Source organism: Jaculus jaculus, chromosome 6 (assembly GCF_020740685.1).
Source record: "Jaculus jaculus isolate mJacJac1 chromosome 6, mJacJac1.mat.Y.cur, whole genome shotgun sequence".
In the NCBI taxonomy this organism is placed as follows: Eukaryota; Metazoa; Chordata; class Mammalia; order Rodentia; family Dipodidae; genus Jaculus; species Jaculus jaculus.
In genome coordinates, this window is record NC_059107.1 from 109,376,152 (window position 1) to 109,396,592 (window position 20,441).

At 39.3% G+C, this 20,441-nt stretch overlaps 1 protein-coding gene across 1 annotated transcript in view; it reads left to right on the top strand.

The window, feature by feature from the left end:
• The window catches only part of Hmga2 (high mobility group AT-hook 2), a 128,902-nt gene that overhangs the window by 98,703 nt on the left and 9,758 nt on the right, over positions 1-20,441 (top strand). The window contains exon 4 of the mRNA XM_045153316.1: positions 17,755-17,787. Coding sequence (XP_045009251.1) covers positions 17,755-17,787 — 33 coding nt within the window. The remainder of the gene's footprint in view (positions 1-17,754; positions 17,788-20,441) is intronic.

The following is a 20,441-nucleotide window of genomic DNA, read 5'->3' on the forward strand; positions in this document are numbered from 1 at the left end:
CTTTTCAAGTAGCAAGGAGCACATTCTTTCATCTTTTCTTCTTCATCTCTTGAGTACCAACTGCATGCCAGGAACCATGTGCCCATTGTGTTTCTTGCTGTACAGAAGTTGCCTAATGAATGTTTGCTGAATAAACAAGGTCATTGGATAATTTTAAGAGTAGATTATGTTTAGGAAACTTTGAGTGTAAGACCAGCCACAGTGCTATGATGTAGAGATCTCTTCAGCAGTGAATGGTGTGAATACAAGGGCCAATTTAATCACCACCAGGCAGTGTGCCCATCTCTTCTTGAGAAGTTCAGATACAGAAGTAATTTCTTTTGTCACTGAATACTTTCTCATAAAATCAGAGGAACCCTGTGCAGATGCCAGACTCCTTGCTCATTGTGACAGGATACTGTCTATAAAATTCATGTTCAAATCAAAGCCTAAAGCAACTATCTTCCAAAACAGTTCCTTCACACACTAAATGAATAACTAACTGCAGCTAGTGAACTTCACCTTGACATTGTCATGCCAAACATCACTGATTTTGCCACCTTAGTTTTTTTCACCACGTCTCTGTTCCAGGCACCCTATTCTTATTCCTGGGCTGTGACAGAGGAGTGTTCTTCATCACTTCAAGCATTTGTGACATACACTTGTAATCCCAGCACTCAGGAGGCAGAGGCAAGAAGATTACCTTAGAGTTTGAGACCAGACTGCTCTACACAGTGAATTCTGGGACAGTAGAGTTACATAGCAAGACCTTGTCTTGAATTAAATAAGCAAATAGCATTGGGGCTAGCATAGTTGAGGACAAGCTGCATCCTCACAAATTCCTTATCATTACAGTTCTATTCACTATAGGAGAGATGGACAGTGTGGTGTTTGGAGACAAATGAATCTAGGTTTGAATGTTTGTTTCATCCACTGTCAACGAATGGGTGACTCTGGAATGTGTGTCTCAAACATGGCATCATTATATACCTGGGGTAAAATGGAAAAACTCGTGCTGAACTCCATTTATTATTGCTCTGAAGATTGAGTGTATCTGACCAGAAACAATATAAAGCTAAAATACTTTTTTAATGTATGTATGCATGTATGTATCTATGTATGTGTGTATGTGTGTGTGTGTGTGTGTGTGTGTGTGTTATGGGTAGATATGCACACACCATGGACACACATAAGGAAGCCAAATGTTGTATGTCCTTCATTGCTCTTCCACCTTATCTTCTTGAGACAGATTCTTTCACTGAATCTAAAGCTCCCAGTTTTGGGGATAGACTGACTAGGGAGCCCCAGCAATTCTCCCATCTTGGCCCTCCTCTTCACTGGAGTTACAGGTATAATGGCGGGCCCAGCATTTACATGGGTGCTGGAAACTGAGCTGAGATCCATATGCTTACAGAGCTCTTAGCCTAGAAGACATCTCTCTAGCTCCTACAATATTTTTTGTTTCAGCATTTTTGCTTTAGACACAGTTGATATTACAAAGTAATTTATTCTAAGAAGTCCTTGAATCCTTGAAATAATTTAAATTTCTCATGAAATACATTAATCACATTTCATATAGTGAATGATCCTCATGGTAAATTTTAGGTAACTGATGCTGAGATAAAAAGATTAAAATACTCACAAAACTATACCCCATGTGGTAGTTTGTATCAGACATCCTACATAAACTCATGTGTTTCGAATGCTTGGTCACAAGCTGGTGGCAATTTGAGAGGTGGCGATGTGTTGCTGGGGGTGGTCTTAGCGTGCTATAGCTAGCTCCCTATTGCCAGAGATTGGCCTACTTTTTTTTTTTTATTTTGTTTTCCACCTACTGTAGCAAGGAGGAGATGTCCAGCCTCTGATCTACTAGCTTATCCCTGCCATCATGAAGCTTCCCTTTGAGATTGTAAGCCTAAATACTTTTCCTCCCATCAGCTACTGTTTGTCAGGTGTTTTGCCCCAGGGGCAACACGAAAGTAACAAGTACCCTACTTTATGGGTACAGCTGCTAGTCTGGGATTATTGTTTCTAAAGAAGAACAATTGATATAAAATGTCTGCATCTTTTTAAATGTTGGCCTGCACTTTGTAAGCAATGAGTAAACATGGGGATATTTTTTCTAATCATTAATTTTTTTTGTTTGTTTGTTTTTTGTTTTTTGAGGTAGGGTTTCACTCTAGTCCAGGCTGACTTGGAATTCACTATGTAGTCTCAGGGTGGCCAGAAACTCACTGCAATTCTCCTACCTCTGCCTCCTGAGTGCTGGGATTAAAGGTGTGTGCCACCACGCCTGAATTAGTCACTAAATTTTTTAATTTTTACTTTATTTATTTGAGAGAGAGAGAGAATGACAATGGGTGTACCAGGGCCTCTAAATACTGCAAAAGAACTCCAAATGCATGTGCCACCTTATGCATCTGACTTACATGGATACTGGGGAATCAAACCTGAGTCCTTAGACTTCACAGGCAAGCACCTTAGCCACTAAGCCATCTCTCTATACCTAAACTTTTATTTTTTATTTTTCATTTCTAAAAAATGTTAACCTGTCTTTGATCTTTTAAAATCATAGAGACATGATTCACTAACACCAGAGTGGAGCATGAAAAGCAGTATCAGTGTAGACCCATAATGAGAAATATAAATGTATTCTAGGAGAAAATATTCTCAGAAAAAAAATAATTTAAAAAAAAAACACTCTGCTGGGCTGGAGAGATGGCTTAGTGGTTAAGCACTTGCCAGTGAAGCCTAAGGACCCCGGTTCAAGGCTCAATTCCCCAGGGCCCATGTTAGCCAGATGCACAAGGGGGCGCACGCATCTGGAGTTCATTTGCAGTGGCTGGAGGCCCTGGTGCGCCCATTCTCTCTCCCTCTATCTTCCTCTTTCTCTCTCTGTCTGTCATTCTCAAATAAATAAACAACAACAACAAAAATAATTTTTAAAAAACACTCTGCAAGCTCTTGTTTCCAGCCCTGGTCTAGGTGTTTTAACTCAGATTTTGGTGGGGGAGGTACATTGGAGGATATTACTCCACACAGTTTCTAAACACTGGTAAATTACAGGGTAGGTAAACTTATCTTGTATGGGTCCCATGGAGCTTCCTAGGCTCATTCCCACAGTTGTATATTGACAGCTGTGTGGTTTAGTAATCTTAGCATCATCTCACGTTTACATCTTTTAGCTTTTTATTACTCCATTCCTGCAAATCCTGATGCAGAATGGTTCTTTTGATTCCCCAGTCCACTTGTAAATTCACGTGCCTATAATTTTACTTTCTAATATGTTGTGGCTATAACTAGAGAATGAAAAATTTGCCTTCCTAAGAACCTTGGCTTCTGTTTTTTGATAAGCACTGCTTCCCCGTGCCTTCATTTTTCTCAAAAGCCATTGGAGCATGAATCGATGTTGTAGCTCAGGAACAGAAGAGCTCTTATGATGCCTAAACTTGTTGATATGAACAAAAGTACGCGCCTTGGATGTGATCTGCAGATGGATTGAGGAACTGGAATCATAAATTCCCATTGTAAAGCCTGACACTTGTCATGTCATTGGCTGCTGATTTTCTTGCCTTCTTTCCACATATCTTGAACAAGCAGGAATATCCATAAACCTGGCAGGTGACAGGACTCACCGCCTGATGGCAGCCAAGCAGGTACCTCTGCAGAACTTGGAAGGGATCTTGGTGTAGAAGGAAGGAGTAGTGCCCCTTACAGTGATCGGAGCAGAAAGTGAGACAGCCCATCACAGGGGTTATCAGCGGTGCTTTCTGAACCCTAGGGTAATCAAACCTGCCTCTTCTGCCCATGGTCCATGGCTCTTGTACCCCTGTCACCACTGCCAAAAGTGCTGGCTTCATTTCCTCTTAGTTGGAAGGAAGTTACACTGTATGTCTGGCTTTGAATCCCAAAGATTCATACTATGGTTATTGAAGTAGTTGGGAAAACATTGGGAAAATTAAATGATTTGAATACCTCCCACAGTAACTCTGCATTCTGTTTTATGTAGAACTATAGAGTGAAACATTAGACTAATTTTAAGGATCTGTTCATACAGGAAACATTACCAGTCATTACAACCATTGTAAGCATTGCTCAGCAGTAAACTTAAATTTGAATGTGGTTTCTTAGACGGCTGTTTAACACTTGTTCAAAAAATAAGCCATTGGTCATCTAAGATCAAAGGAGAGACTGAAAATTTTGTTGAATAACTTAAATCTCTAACAGAAAGATATACATAATTGTAGTGTGTTATACATGTTTGGGTATTTGAATTTGGGTTTGTTTTCCTTTTCTTATTTTCTGTGTATACAATACATGCAAGCATCATGATGAGAACATTTTCTTTCTGTTATCTTAAAGAGTATCTCTTCAATTTAAATGGTGTACACATACAAAAAGTAATTTCTAAGGAAATACAACTTTGAACACACAGTAATTTAATTTTTAATGAAATTCCTAGTTTGTAACTTGCTGAAAAGTTATCTTCAGGGAAGGTAATTTTGAAGACAATACAGAATTAGTGTTTTATTTTTCATTTAAATTCTGCAATTAATTGGTGGCCATTAACTAAATTTAATAAAATACAAGTGTCTTTCAAAAGAAATTCTCTGCAATGATACATTTCAGAGCTCTGCTCACTTTCCTAGCAACCCTCAGGGCTTCACAGGTAGGCAAACGTGGAGAGGCCATGAGACTTGCAAAGCCTTACAGGGCTGCAGTGGAGTGCTTAGGGCACTACATTCTTGATGCAGGATCACATTACACTAGTATTATGAAAAAAGCTTCAGGGAATTCTCATACACGTGAATACATATAGCTTTCATGTCCACATGGCTGGGCCCATTCACAAATGGGACCTGTAGGTCAGATGCAGCTTGCAAGCCGGTCTTATTAAGCTGTTTTACTTTTACGATTAACTATTGGTTCCTTGTGAGTATTATGAATGCAAGTGTTCTTTGCTCTCTCTGTAAATCTTTTGTGCCATTCATTTTTTTTTTCTGTCCTCAAGAATGTGGGGGGAGGACATCCCTATCCACAAATCAAGTGCTTTAAATAGCCAAACCAGGGCTGAATGAAGGAAATCGGCACAGATAACATCTCTGTGAAACTTCTGTCTATGAACTCGGCATCACACAATGCAAAGGAAATTGCCATTGTCCTGTGCAAGTTAGGTGAACAAAACACATAAAGCATTCTGTTTTGTTGGCCATGCAGATTCCTGTGTGGCTGAAACCGGAATCTTGAAGGCCACAAAAAATGACATGGCTTAAGTGACAAATTGGCAAGTGGAAGGGGCAGATGAGTTTTAAGCTTAAAATGCAGAGTCCTGTAATCATTCCGAAAGAACCAAGTTCTCGGACATTGAACAGTGCCCATCATAAACCCTGAGGACGGGGCCTCTGCCCTCGTGCTGTCAAGCAGGGTTTACCGCGTCCGCACGGCCAGTGGCCTACTGGGCATTTTGGTGGCATGTAGTCTACATAGTCACCCCCAGCAACCTCCTGAGGGCTCCACATCACACAAATTAGGAAACTAAAGTTTATCCTTTTGTTTTGAATGTGTATTGTGTGTGGTGTGTGTGCATACATGTTCATATGTGTGTGGAATGTGTGTGCACATGTGTGTATGTGAAAACCAGAGGCATATATCAGGTGCCTTCCTCACACTTCACCTTATTTTTTTGAGATAGGGCATCTCACTGAATGTAGAGCATATGGACACGGCTACACTAGCTGGCCAGCAAGCCCAGAAATTCCCCTCTCTCGCACGTCCCAACATTAGGCTTATAGGCAAGCGCCACCACACCTGGCTTTTGACCTGAGTGCTAAGGCGCCAGATGCAGATCCTGATGCCTGCGCCTGCCTGGCAGTCATACAGCCCACACAGCCATGTTCCTAGCCCAGGACACCTAAATATAAACTGCCTGAGAGGCCCACTATTTGTTCACAGACCTAAACTCAGGTCTTTCTAGCTCTCACACCTTGCTTTTTAAAAAATTATTTATTTATTTATTTAAGAGAGAGGAGAGAGAGAGAATGAGCATGCCAGGGCCTATAGCCACTGCAAACAAACTCCAAATGCATGCAAACTTTGTGCTTCTGGCTTTTTGCAGGTACTAGGGAATCAAACCAGGGTCCTTAGGCTTTGCAGGCAAGCTCCATAACCGCTGCGCCATCTCTCCAGCCCGTACCACCCTACCTTTCAACACTATCTTGAGGGTTCTTTGCCAATACATGAAGGGAGTAGACCCCTTCAAGGTGCCAAAATGTTCATTTTCAACCCTTACACAGTAAATTGGGTTCCTTGGAGGGAAATTTTTCCTACGGCCAAGAAAACCTGCTTCTATGCCCTCATACAGCAACTACAATCGAAGGAACACCTTCTAAACATACTTCCTCTATTTAAAAGAAAAAAAAAAAACTTAAAAATTAGAAGGAAAACGCTACCAGCACCAGCATTCCCTCCCAAGATCAGAGATGCATTAAGCATAGCTGGCAGTGAGCCCAGACATACCAAAACATGTATTATCTAGAGCCAAGGACTTGAACACCCCGGCATCTGCGGAGAGACAAGCATCTCACTTCAATAGACAACTTGTTCCTAGAGTTGGGATCCTCCCTGCTGAACTGACAGGGAGTCAGAAGAGCAACATAAAACAAAGAGAGTGGTTGTTACACTGTGGCCAAGGCCCCAAGCACACCCTCGGGTTCTGCCCTTCTTCAGTGTAACCGAGCAGAACTCCGGCTCACTCCCAGAGTCAGTAGACAGTTAGTCGGTTTCCAGAATGTGGGCAGAAGCTCATGCTATTTATTTACTACCCATCTCTGGAATTCCTTCTGGACATGACCAATGAGTTGCAGCTGGTGTTTAAGCAGCGTGGCACACTCACTAACTAGCTGTCAGGAACAGCCTCACCCTTAGTCCATAATGAAATGAACTCAAAACTGGAGTTACCAGGGAGAAAATTCCAAACAGACCAGGAAAGCAAAAACCACTCACACCATCCCAATAATAACTGTAAAGCTGAAACGTGTGCACTGTACAAAGAGGGGAGTTCCTCTGCCTCGGCAGAAATAGCTCAACAAAGGCAAAAGCTTTGTGCATGACCCAAGACAAGCAAAGCAAGAGGACAAATTTGTGCTGCCAATTTCAGAATCAGCAGGGAGTTTCCTGCCTGCCCTCCCAGACAGACGGGCACAGTAAAGGTCAAAATATCTGAAGCCAAACTGTTTGTTCCCGTGTCCATTTTGCCATCTTTCTTTGGTCATAGAAAGTGAGCTTTGCAAGACTCAGGGGTATTTGGTTTGATGGAGCTGATTCTGAGAGTCCTGTTCCCCTGTGAGGCAAATCTGGCCTGCTGAGAGTGGGGAAATGTGCTATGAATGAAGAAATGTAACCACTGTCCCTTGTGCAACATAGAGGGAGCCAGTCTGAGGACAACTACGACAGTAGGACAGAAAGAAGGAAAGAATCCAAAGTTCTGATAGCTTTGAGCAACTGAATTTACCACTTGGAAGGTATATCATTACAAAGCTTTTGTTCACTTAGAGAAATGATATATGTATTCAGTCATTTTCAACTGGTGTCCCTTGTATACCTCAAGGATAGAGGACATTTTTGGGGGATGGGCTTCTAAAGACTCATCAGAATTCATTATCTAGGTTCTTATACATTGACTTAACTTCTATGAGCTTTATTCACATACACTAATTTATAGGAAATGTATGAAGGTAAAAATCCTATTAATAAGTTGTGACAGCTTTCCATCTCTGTGACAAAATATTTTAGAGAATCAACTCAAAAGCAAAACTACTTTATTTTAGTTCATGGTTTCATCCATAACAACTTGGTTCTGCTGCTTTGGGCTTTTATTGATGCAAAACTTTGTGGCAGGAATGGCAGGAGTGCATGGTAGAAAAGTTGTGTTCACCTTGTCACATAAAAAAAAGAAAGAAAAAGGCCAGAGAAATGGCTTGGCAGTTAAGGCAAATGCCTACAAAGCCTAAGGACCCAGGTTCGGTTCTCCAGATCCCACATAAGCCAGATGCATATGGTGGTGCATGTGTCTGGAGTTTGTTTGCAGTAGCTAGAAGCCCTGGCATGCCCATTACCTCCCCCCCTCCGTCTCTAATAAATAAATAAAAATAAATCTTAAAAAAAAAAAAAAGAGATAAAGGGTTGGGTTCCAAAAATCCCCTCAAAGGCACTCTCTAACGACCCTACTTCCTTCCACTAGGACTCAACTTCTAAAGGTGTCACCACCTCCCAATAATGCCATAGGCTGGACCCCAAGCCTTCAACATGGGCACTTTTGATCCAATCTATGGCAATGCATTGTGTCATATTTTCAAATCTTAGTAATTTTCTTCTCCTTATGTTTGGATCTCCATAGGTCAACTACAGCCATGTAGCAGGGAAGAATTACAGTTGTATGATCACTTTTTCCCCATGATACTGTTTCTCACAGCAGGACCCATGAAGTCACTTTTTAAAAGCAAGATGTAAGGTCCTTACTGAATTTGAGAATAGAGTCCAGGAATTTGCACTGGTAACAAACAACCTTTTATAGATGTGTGAAAACTAGGAGTTACTTACCAGTTAAGGAAATGAAGCAAGGAAAGGAGGAAGATTTGTTCTAGGCAATGAAACAGTTTAGAAATTAGTTGTAAACCACTTTTGGATATTTATGCCACACAGAAGACAGAGGTGTGTTAGAGGCTAAGTCAGGTGGGTGGGCAATGTCTGTGAGAAGAAGCATCTGAAATTTTCCATTGATGGCATGATTTGTTCAATGTTTGTGAACGCACAGCTTCTCTGAGTTTGGGACATGAAATGGTCAGTGTTGGGAGTTTTGACTAGTAATTGTACCTTAATATAAATATACATAAATATCATATATATATGAGCAGGCTTCAAATGGAGTGTTTTAAGTAACTCCCTCTGTACAGAAAAGTGAATTTATATATATATCATGGGTAAAAACTTAGTGCCATGGGTGGTCACATTCCAAAGAACTAAACACATACACAAAAGCATCAGCCAGTGGGCAAACAGACCAGACTGGACAAGGGACTAAAGACAAGAAATGCGCAATTTTCTTGAAAAGAAACACAAAGACGGGGTGAGAAGGAAAAATGTATAGTGATGTAGATGGGCTTATATGGGATGGACCTAGGTGACAGTAATGTGGAAAGCAAGAATCTCTATTCTACCTCACATTTTGTTACAGATGATAATATACAACATATGAAATAATAAACTCCACAGATGCAGGAACATTTCTATCTTATCTTTCCTGTGTTGTAGATACCTTAGAATGACTGGCTAACATTTATAACACAATCAAATAGCTAGGAAGTGGTCAACATAAAGGAGGAAAACCAAATAATGATCAGCATTTATCACAGGGACTTTTGCATTCACAGACTTATCTAAATTTTATAGAATTTTTGAAAGAAACATGAAGGATTAGGAATAGAGAAATAACAGGATAGGACTTCTAGTTTTGTAAAAGTCTAGTGAGAAAGAAGATGCTATCTAATTTGTGAGACATTTGGAACTTTCTTTATTTGATAGTATTTCACTGTGTAGCCCAGACTTGCCTTGAACTTGTGCTCCTCCTACCTCACACTCCCTAGTTCTGGGATTACAGACATGCAACCCCATGTCTGGCTCATCTCAAGTTATTTTTATCAGAAAAATAATAATAATATAAAACAATTTCTTGTCAGAGCAAAGTTGTTAATATAAAAACATTTTCCAATGTAAGTTTGTCCTTAAACTATAATGGAGCTATTTTGTATAATTATTATCTTTAAGATTTTTACATTAAAATGTCATTTCTCCTTAATTATCTTTCTTCCTAGTGAAATCACAGTGTTATAAGCCTAGATTTTTATTATATATTTTAAAACTACACATTTTTAAAGAGCATATTTGCCCAAATACTTATTAAATACATAGATTAAGTTGAATGATTATGCAGAAATCTTTAGGTACCCTGGGCTGGAGTTAGGGCTCCCTTACATACCTTGTCATCTTTTTAGGGCATTTCTGTCATTCCAATTCAGCTTCCATCATTTGTGAATCTGAATGGCAGAACTTGAGATGGTTGTGGTAAGGGTAAGATCAGACAGTGTGTGCTAGATACCTCATTATCATATAATCAATGCAAATATAAAATCAATCATGGCATCAACTTGTCTTGAGTTATAATTAAAGAAGTTTTGGTCAGGTAGGTATGCTCACAAAACAGAATTCCAAGAGAAATTTGAGTAATATTCCAGGGAATTCTAATTAAAGACAAATAGTTGTTGAGATGACAGAATGTCAATCTGAGAATCAGCAGTTTTAGAGAAGCTGATGGCTCAAGGAGCTGAGCTGAAGTGGGTAGATGTTGCATGAAGCTCCATGTGGGTTTAAAATGGAGTAAATTTGGGAAGCAAGCCAAACATCTTTTCTACAAAAAGATGGAGACATTGTAATTTAAAGATTCTAAAGAAAGGGACATGAATCCAGAGAAAACTTTGAGAGAAAATCTAAGAAGGAAAAGCCCTTGGGAAAGGCTAGGGGCTGTAGTCTCTCTGCAAGTGTGAGAATGTGGAAGAGAAAGACCTCACTTCCATAATTGAGCAAGTTTCAGGATATAAGCTAATGTTCAGGAAGAGGTAACATTTCTCCGACTGAATATTAAGCTTCCTCCAAGGAAAACAACCCCACTGTGAAAGGCAATCCTATATTAGTGCCAAGAAAATAGTGCTAACTTGGGGCTCAAGGAGAGATATGACTCAGTTAAATATCACAGGGCTCTCAACCCATAAACTATCCCTTTGTCGTGCTGCAGAATATAAGAGATAAATTTACTGGCTTTTTCCTTTAGGAAAAGAAATTCTTTTCTTTCCTAAAAATCACTAGTCAGCTTTTTAAATTCAGTTTCCACGTGGAAACATTGAAGCTGCTGGAACAGTGGATAAAGTGTTCAAGCCCAGCCTGGGCTGCATAAGACATTATCTCATTAAAATTGAAGAAGACAAAAATGACACAGAAAAAAGCTGGGTGTGGAGGCGCACACCTTTAATCCAAGCACTCAGGAAGCAGAGGTAGGAGGATCACCATGAGTTCGAGGCCACCCTGAGACTACATGGGGAATTCCAGGTCAGCCTGGGCTAGAGTGAGACCGTACCTGAAAAAAGAAAAAAAAAAAAAAAAAGACACAGAAAAAAGAAGAAAAAGAAAGCTGTTAGCCAGGTGGTTACAAAGACTGCAAATGTCCTCAAGAAGGACTACAGTATACTGTACAAGAAGACAGAAGCCTCACCCCTGGTGTAGGCAAATCCTTCTTTTTACATCAAAGTTTAATATTATTGTACAAATTAAGTGTAACAATCAATACCCAAGCTGGAGAGAAGTAAGCAGGGGAGTTGAGTATAAGCCTTTTTAGTGCATAAAAGATACAAAATTTTACTGGATAAAATGGCTTAATGTCAAATCACAAAAATTCTACAGCTGAATTAGAGAGATGCCTTGTCACATGTCTATTAGATTCAGCCATATGAGGTTATTACTGTTTTATTAGTTTTGACCTACAAAAATGGCAATTCATGGCTGGAGAGATGGCTTAGCAGTTAAGATATTTGCCTACGAAACCTGAGGACCCATGTTCAACTCTCCAGGTCCCATGTAAGCCAGATGCACCAGGTGACACAAGCATGCAAGGTTGCACATTTGCACAAGATGGCACACATGTCTGGAGTTCAATTACAGTGACTGGAGGCCCTGGTGCACCAATTCTCTGTCTCTCTCTCTCTCTCTCTCTTTCATTAAAAAAAAAAAAATGAAAATTCATATGGGTCACGCAATAGCTAAGTCAGTTTGAGTGAATGCTGGAAAGATGCTCTGTCTCCTCTATCCTGCTGACACAAATCTGCTGGGTGATCAGAAACTGGAGAGCAGAGATTCTTACTGGACTTCCTCCTCCCCCCTAAACCTTACTCAGTGTTCCACTGAATGAGTCTGAAAGTCCTCCTTCAGCCCTGCTCTCACAAGTACCATCTTGTCTACTTCCTGCTGCAGTGGGACACATCACTGGTCAAAGAAGAGAGGAGGTTCCCGTGCTTGAACTAAACGAGCCCCAACCCTCTAGACTAGAGCATGGTGCTGACTATTCACTTAAACATAAATCCTGACATTCTGAAGAGTGAGGGTTTGAAATTAAATCCAGAAGGTCATGAGCAAGTCTGCCAATTGCACCATTTCATGAAAGGAAGGAAGGAATTTCATTCATGATCATGGTACTCCTCCTCCAGTTTGAGCTATCATCAGGGTCAGGGAAAATATATTCAGAGCAGCACTGTGAAATTTCAGAGGACGAAAAACAGATTAATTAACACACAAGTGAAAATGATGCTTGGTGGATGTCAACATACAGAGAGAAGAGCATCCTTTGAAACTTTAAACCACTTGAGACAAAGTGTGAAGGCTCTTGTTCAAATCACTGGTCAGAACAGTTGTCTGTCATGTACCCCACAGAACTGGAAGCTGCCGCTGGTCTTGATGGCCATGGTTGAGTGTTGGCACAGGCCTGATGATTACTTGCCTAGAATCTGAGCTGCATCTCCTTATCAATTTTTGCCCCTCATTTTTTTGTTTCCCATAAAGGACTTAAAGCAGTTGAAGTAATTGGCAATAAATGGTCATTTACTGAAATTTTGTCCACATGGAATGGATATATTGGAAAACCAACTTAGACCAGTGAATCTGGTTCCACTTGTATAAGACAGTCATAACCACCCCCCTCGTATGGTGTCAATGAAGTTACTTAAGCATAACTACTCTTAGACTCTTAGGACCTGGGAGATAGCTCAGTTGATAAAGTGCTTGCCTCATAAGTGTGAGGAACTGAGTTTGATCCCCAGCCACCTCCTTTCTGTTTTCTTACATGCTCTGCACTTTTACAGCACACTGGACACTAAATAAGCGTACATTGGGGTCTGTGTGGTTACAGAGAGCCCCTTTTTTATTTATATTTATATTTATTTATTTGAGAGCAACAGAGAGAGAGAGAAAATGGGTGCATCAGGGTCTCCACTACTGCAAACAAACTCCAGACGCGTGCGCCCCCTTGTGCATCTGGCTTACATGGGTCCTGGGGAATGGAGCCTCAAACCGGGGTTCTTAGGCTTCATAGGCAAGCACTTAACTGCTAAGCCATCACTCCAGCCCCCCCTTTTTATCTTTGTATAGTATATTCCATCAACAGATTCCAATTCACAAGTCTGTTTTAACATAGGAATGCAGTGCAGTTCTTCTAAGTACTGTGTTGATGATGTTTTGTTCTGTGAGGAAGCTACTTTTCATTGATGGTGCTTTAAAAGTTTAAATGAGAAGAATTTCATAGCAAGGTTTTTGAAAGCATCGTAACATAATGAACTCCAAATCTTGGGCACAGAGATGATCAGCACTAGCAATATATAAATGATGGTGAGCTGACGCTTATCAGAAGCAGAATCCTTGAAAGGTCCTCACAAACGTGAAAGGCTTTGCTGTCTGCTCCATAGAACAGTCAGCATGAAATCCATGTCTGTAAGAACACCTTACTGGGATCCTTCACAAGTTATTAGAAAGGAATCTCCACTCGAGGAATGGCAGCTGGACCTTGCAGGCCTCTTGTAGACTTCAGCAACTTAAGTTTGCGCGGGGCCATGCTGAGGAATTGGAAAGAATGGCCTTCCCTGACAATGATGGCCCTGGAAGGGGGGCAGGGGATGTCCTAGGAGATCCCCAGAGGAAGGTGAACCCAGGGATAGATTCAAGGCCAGAAAGGTGGCTTTTCCTTCTCAACTGACTCTTGGGACTTTTTTTTTTTTCTGAAGGTGGATGGATTTCCTGTGAACATTATTCAAGAGATTAAGAGAATTAATAGAGTCGAGTTGTTTTAGTTTTAGAAAATGATCTCAAAGAGATTATCTAACGTCCTTCTGCCTTAGTTTCCTCGTGAGAAAGTGAAAACAGTAAGACCTGGGCCCACCCAATCACAAATCAGAAAGATGTTAAAAATATAAAATATTTTAGCCTTCACATAGGAAATACATGTGTAAAGTATTACTTCTTCTTTAATGTGCATGAAAACATACTGTTAACCACCTCAAAAAGGTAATAAGCCTGAACTATGGAGGTGGCTCAGAGTGAAGGAGCACTGACTTCGCCAGCATGAGGACCTGAGTTCAGTTCCGAGCCCCGTGAACAAAAGGCAGGCATGGTCACACATGCCAGCACAGTGGTGCTGGGGTGTGGGGGTGCCAAGACTGGAGGGTCAATGGAGCTTTTTGGTCAGCCAATCTAAACAAACAAACAAAAAAAGACAAGCTCCAGGTCCAGTGAGAGATCTCATGTCAGGGAAACAAGGCAGAAGAGCAATAGAGGAGGACCCCAACTTCCTCCTCTGACCTCCACACATGTGTGCAAGGATCAAGTGTATATGCACACACATGTGCATGCACTGAGCATCACACATACACACACACACAAAGAGAGAGAGAAAGAGTTACCATTGAATTCTTATAAAAATGCATTGAAAGAAGCCTGAGGAGGCCATTTGTCTGTATCTAAGTTGGGCAATGCCTCACTGAAGATAAGAGGCTAGCAGTGTGGTGTCGGAAAAGCTTTCCAGCTGACAATTTTGTGTTTTTTTTCCTCCTTTTTATGAATGGCAATAGTATTATGATTCACTCTGCCTTTTTTTTTTTTTAACCAAAGCCATTCATAAAAATAAAAACAAAACAAACAACAACAAAAAAACTTTCTCTGCACAGTCTGTAGCCAGTGGGTGCCAGAGGCTGGGAAAACAGCCCGGCAGCTTTCACCGCAGCCAGCCCTGAAAGCATTCAAGGGTCTGTTTGTTTGGTGGCCTGAGAAGGATGAAGTGCTGTGTCTAAGCGTAGATGGTAGAAGTTCTGTGACATGGACTAGGCCGGGAGCCAGGGCTGGCAGAGGTTCAGACATTGTCTTTCCTCTCATTGAAGTGTCAGGACCTAATTCATGGAAATTGGGCGAGCTGGCGGCCCTCTCAGAGGGTTTCATTGAGACGCGCTGCACCACAGTCACATGAATGGGGATCCTCGGCCAAAAGAGGAGGGGACTTCTGAGCAGTAGGAAGCAGGCAGCCTGTGAGGGCATGTGTGGATTTGAAACGGTTTGGGAGTAAACATGAGTACAGGTGTAATTGGCAGGGAAAAAGAAAAAAGAGGAGGAAGAGAAGCAGGCTGTTCTTAGAAATGACCCTTTTGAAATGAATACTCTCTCAGCACAGGCTTCTGAGTCCCAAGAGGCAGGAAGTTCTAGTCTTCCCTGGTTCGAGTCCACCTGGAGAAAACATCATCTCCAAACCTGGCCTTTGATAATGATGTCAGTTCCACTGTAATTTAAAGACACAAGGAAGAACTTTCTTTTAAAAGCATCTTGCCTTTTTTTTTTTTTCTTCCTTTTAAAAATCTTATCCATCTAAAGTAACAAAGCTCTGAGGGTAGTTTTATATATTTTTAATATGCCAGCAAGAAAATATCACACCACCACAGAAATTCTGAAAAGGAAATGACACAGTGAATTTCCACCAACTTCTGTTATTTGGAAAATTGTAGCAATGTGATTCAGTTATACTTGTAAACTTTAGCAATGTGTAATCTACATAAGGTTTATGTTCTTATAGGAGTGTGAGATCTAGAAATTATCTATCAAATATCTTGGGCTTCATACCCACCTTTTATATTCCAAAGAATAACAAAGATTGTCTAATACTCTAATGAAAAATCAATTTAGGTTGTAGAAAATATTTTCCTCAGATGCTTTACTCAAAAGATAAGCATTTTATCTCTTCATCAATGAAGTATGTAGGTGTCAATGCAAAAAATTCCCTTTACATGATACAATCATGAAAGTGAATGAACACATGGAATGGATTAAAATGTTTGCAAGTCATATATCTGATAAAGCTTTGTATCCCGAAATTTAAAGAACTCTTAGGATTTGGTGTTGCAAAGGTCTATAACCCAGTTTTTAAGTGAGCAAAGCATTGGGACAAACATTTCTCCGTAGAAGATACACTGATAGCCAATAAACACATAAAAAGTGCCTTACATCATGAGTCATGGGGGAAATACAAATCGGAGCAATGGCATTCAACTTTCCACCCAGTTGGAGATCTATAGTTTAAAAGAAGACCATAGCCGGCGTTGGCTCATATGTGGAGAAATGAGAGCTCTCTTGTGTTTCTGTAAAACAGTACAGCTGCTTTGGAAACCCAGCTGGCAGCTGTTGAGAAAGTAGAAAAATAATTGCCATTATCACCCAGCAAGTGACTCCTAGATTGCCCACAAGAACTGAAAAACACATCTATATTAGAAAAAAATATATATTTATATGATTTCTCATGGTAGAACTGTTCCTAATAACCAAGAGGTTAAAAATAACCCAAATGTCCACAAGTGGTTGAATGGATAGATAGCATATGGTGTTTGCCTACAAAGCCTAAGGACCTAGGTTCGATTACCCAGTACCCATGTAAGCCATCTGCACAAGGTGACACATGTGTTTCGAGTTAGTTTGCAAAGGCTAGAGGCCCTGGTGTATCCATTACTGTTTTCTCTTTCTCTTCCACTCTTTTTTTCTCTCTAACAAATAAATAAAAAAGAATTTTTAAAATGTGGTTCATCCAAGCAAATATTAATAGGCATAAAAAGCAACAAAGTACCAATGCTATATGTCTGTCTTTCTCACTGTTATGTCAAAATCCCTGACCAAAGCCACTTAAGGAGAGAAGGGTTTATTTTGGTTTATAGTATGAGGGGATAAAATTCATCCTGGCAGAGCCAGCAAGGCGGCAGGAGGATAAGACAGCTGGCCATTGGTCCACAGTCAGGAAGATGAAAAAGACGAATGCTGGTGCTCAGTTCACTTGCGCCTTTCATCCATTTTGGGACCCCAGCCCATAAAATGCACCACTAGCATTCAGGGTGGGCTTTCCCTCTTCAGTTAAACACCCTCAGAGGCAGGTATATTTCCATGGTGATTATAAATCCAATCAAGTTGACAATGAAGATTAATCATCACTAATGCTACATTATGACAGCCCCCCCCAAACAAACCATTAAGCCTAGGAAAGAAGACAGATGCAAAAGATGACATATTATATGATTCTACTTAGATCAAATGTCTAGACTAGGCAAGTTTATGAGACAGAAAACAGAACAGTGGTCAGCTAAGGAGTTAGAAAAGAATGGAGAGTGATCAAATAGATATAAACTTTATTATAGAGGAAATAACAATGTTCTACAATTAGATTATGGTGGTTGTTGCACAGTCCTCAGAATATATTAAAATCTACTCTGAATTGCTTTAAGGAATTACTCTGAAAAAATTACATGATATCTGAATTTTATCTTGGTAAAATTAACTATTGCTTAATAGTGGTTCATAAACTATTAGTAAATTAGATCTTTCCACTCTCTAAATTTTGTGAAATGCAAACTAAAAGCAAAGTTATTCCAGTAGGAAATTTATTTCAATAAAATTGGTAAATAACCTGTACCCTATTTCCTTAACAAATAGAAATTTTGAACAAACACTCTTTGACCTTTAGATGAACTATTTGAATGTTAAATTGTCTTCTTTGCTTTGTACATACAAGTCTACACTTAGAACTTGTATACTGGGGTTTCTTTTTCATTACGTATGTTCCTTTTAAAATATAACACTTCTTTTTGTTTGTTTCTTCCCTAGCCACAACAAGTCGTTCAGAAGAAACCTGCTCAGGTAAAAAATGGTCATTATTATTCTCCTCCCAAAAGAGCTAAAGTAAAATCAAATATGTACTAGAAAAATTTATCAAATTAAACTTTTATTTTAATCAGAATTTTCTCATTTTGATTATGTCAGCATTGAAACCTCCTTAAAAATGTGTTGTGTCTTTTCAGAGTTAGGAATTTGTAGTCTGAGACTATGTTATTAAAAATCCCCCAAATCAAGGTCTTCAGTGTAAATGAAAATATAAATATTATAAAATATAAAGTTATTTTATTTTAGGACCATTAGTAAATACATAGTTTTCTTTTTTACGAAGACTTAAACATCAATTTTTGTCCTTTCCTCTTAATTGTCCATATTCCTTTGACCTGATCCAGAACTTACTAATTATAAATCACTTAATTCATAACAAAAAGCATAGCTTATCACTATGTTTTTCTGTAATATTTTATGATCCTAAAACATCTCTAGTGAAGCTTAGATACTAACTAGTTTTTCAGATAAATGACTAAGATCTTGCTTTAAAATAACTGCAACATTAAAATAAGCCTTACTGTTTTGGGGGCCAGAGCCTGGAGTTCCTTGTCCTAAGTATAGTCTATACACAGCAGCATAAAATAACTATTTATTGAGGAAAGACATCTTGAATAAAACATAACTAAAGAATAAATTAATCATGATTGCCAACAATGTTACGTATCAATGTACAAGAATGTGCTGCTAGTCTCTTCCTACTTGAATTTAAATAAACATTTAAGATACCTGTGTAGAACATAATAAGGTAAGTTATTGGTGTCATGAGTTATCAAGATCTTCATAGACCTCTTTTGTATCATTAAAATTACTCATAGAAATACTTTCTCTAAAGACCTGTAAGAAGTATCTAGTATCTGGTTCTTTTAGAACAGAATCACTTTGCCTAGAAAACACCATCTGGGCACTCTTATATGTCTACTACTCTTTAAAAATTCTGCTTGGAATAAAATTAAAGCTTTCAAGTATGTATAAGGACCCAGGGGACGTGAATTCAAATAATTACATATGTTTTAAGTGGAATATATGCAGAGTGACTATAGAACAAAAAATTATTCTCTTTGCTATTCCCAAACCTAGAAGCAAAGTAAAACATAGAACAGTAAAAATGTGTTTGAATATTTGTAAATAATATAACTAAACAAATTTAAATATCCGCTTGACATTTTCAGTAGGAAATCCCATATTGTTAGCCTCTCATCCTTTATCAGCAAGTAACTCAAAAGAAAGTGAATGGGCAGTTTTGTGCATTTGAGTCAAAGGACATTGCAATGCTTGATGTTACATCACAGGCTGTGAACTGAAGATTTATAATCATATGTGAGTTGTAAACATGGATTCAATCTACTCTTGGTATTATGAGGAAAATTCATTAAATGAAAGTGCTCATATACTAGGGAACTGTGTAATTCATAGGTTCTTAGACATGGCTCCAAATTAAAATAACCTAAAGATTATATATAAACATAGATGAAATTTTTTTTAATTTTTTTTTATTTATTTATTTGAGAGCAACAGACACACAGAGAGAAAGACAGATAGAGGGGAGAGAGAGAATGGGCGCGCCAGGGCTTCCAGCCTCTGCAAACGAACTCCAGACGCGTGCGCCCCCTTGTGCATCTGGCTAACGTGGGACCTGGGGAACCGAGCCTCGAACCGGGGTCCTTAGGCTTCACAGGAAAGCGCTTAACCGCTAAGCCATCTCTCCAGCCCCACATAGATGAAATTTCTGTACCCTTGTAAAACAGTGGTGAGCATCTCTTTCAGATTCATTCTATGTTCAGTGACGATGAGTAGGTCACATGAAATCTACTATGTGAGAGTATTTGCAACATGGAAACAGATACGTGCTGCTTATCCAGATGATTATTTTTTCCCTGGAGAGCAAGTTGTTAAACATTTACCAACAACCAAAGGCTTAAGAGATTGTTCATCAAGTCTGCTTATTTGCTTTGGAAACCTGTACAAAGCATTTTCTATGAACTCTCTTCATGATCCCAATGGACAGTCAGGGATGAACGTATTCTGAAAGAGAGAGAGAGAGAGATGTTTTAACATTGTTTTAATGAGTGAATGGCCACAAAGAGTCAATGCATATATTACCCCCCATAGAGGATATAGATAAATAAGTAAAATGTCATGGACTAACAAGGGGATAAATTCTTGAAAAGTTGAATTTTATTGTTTTCTTTGATTTTGCTATAATGTGGACATAAAGAAGAGATGTCATGGATTAAATCAGTGGCATGTACAAAGGTAGAAAGTCAGGGCAGATATTTCACAAAGAGAGATCATTAATATGTCTGCAATGGATGGCGAATTGAGCTTTAAATCCCCAAGTAGAATGTAAGTGAAATCACATATTTTTTCCCAAGAGAAATAGGAATCTCCAAGAAGCCAAAAGTGAGTTGGGTTGATGTTCATGGATCAGTCTGGCTTTTATACAGACCTTGCTTTAAATTTGCCCTTTGAAGGAGAAAGTCTCAGACCTAGAATTAGAAAAAAAAGAGCTCAAGCTCAATGGACTACCTCATTTATATTGTCTTGGGACACTATGATGAATTGTATAAACACGGGGACTACATGGAAGTTCGTTGAGGATAATGTAAATTGTACACAGCAAAAGAATC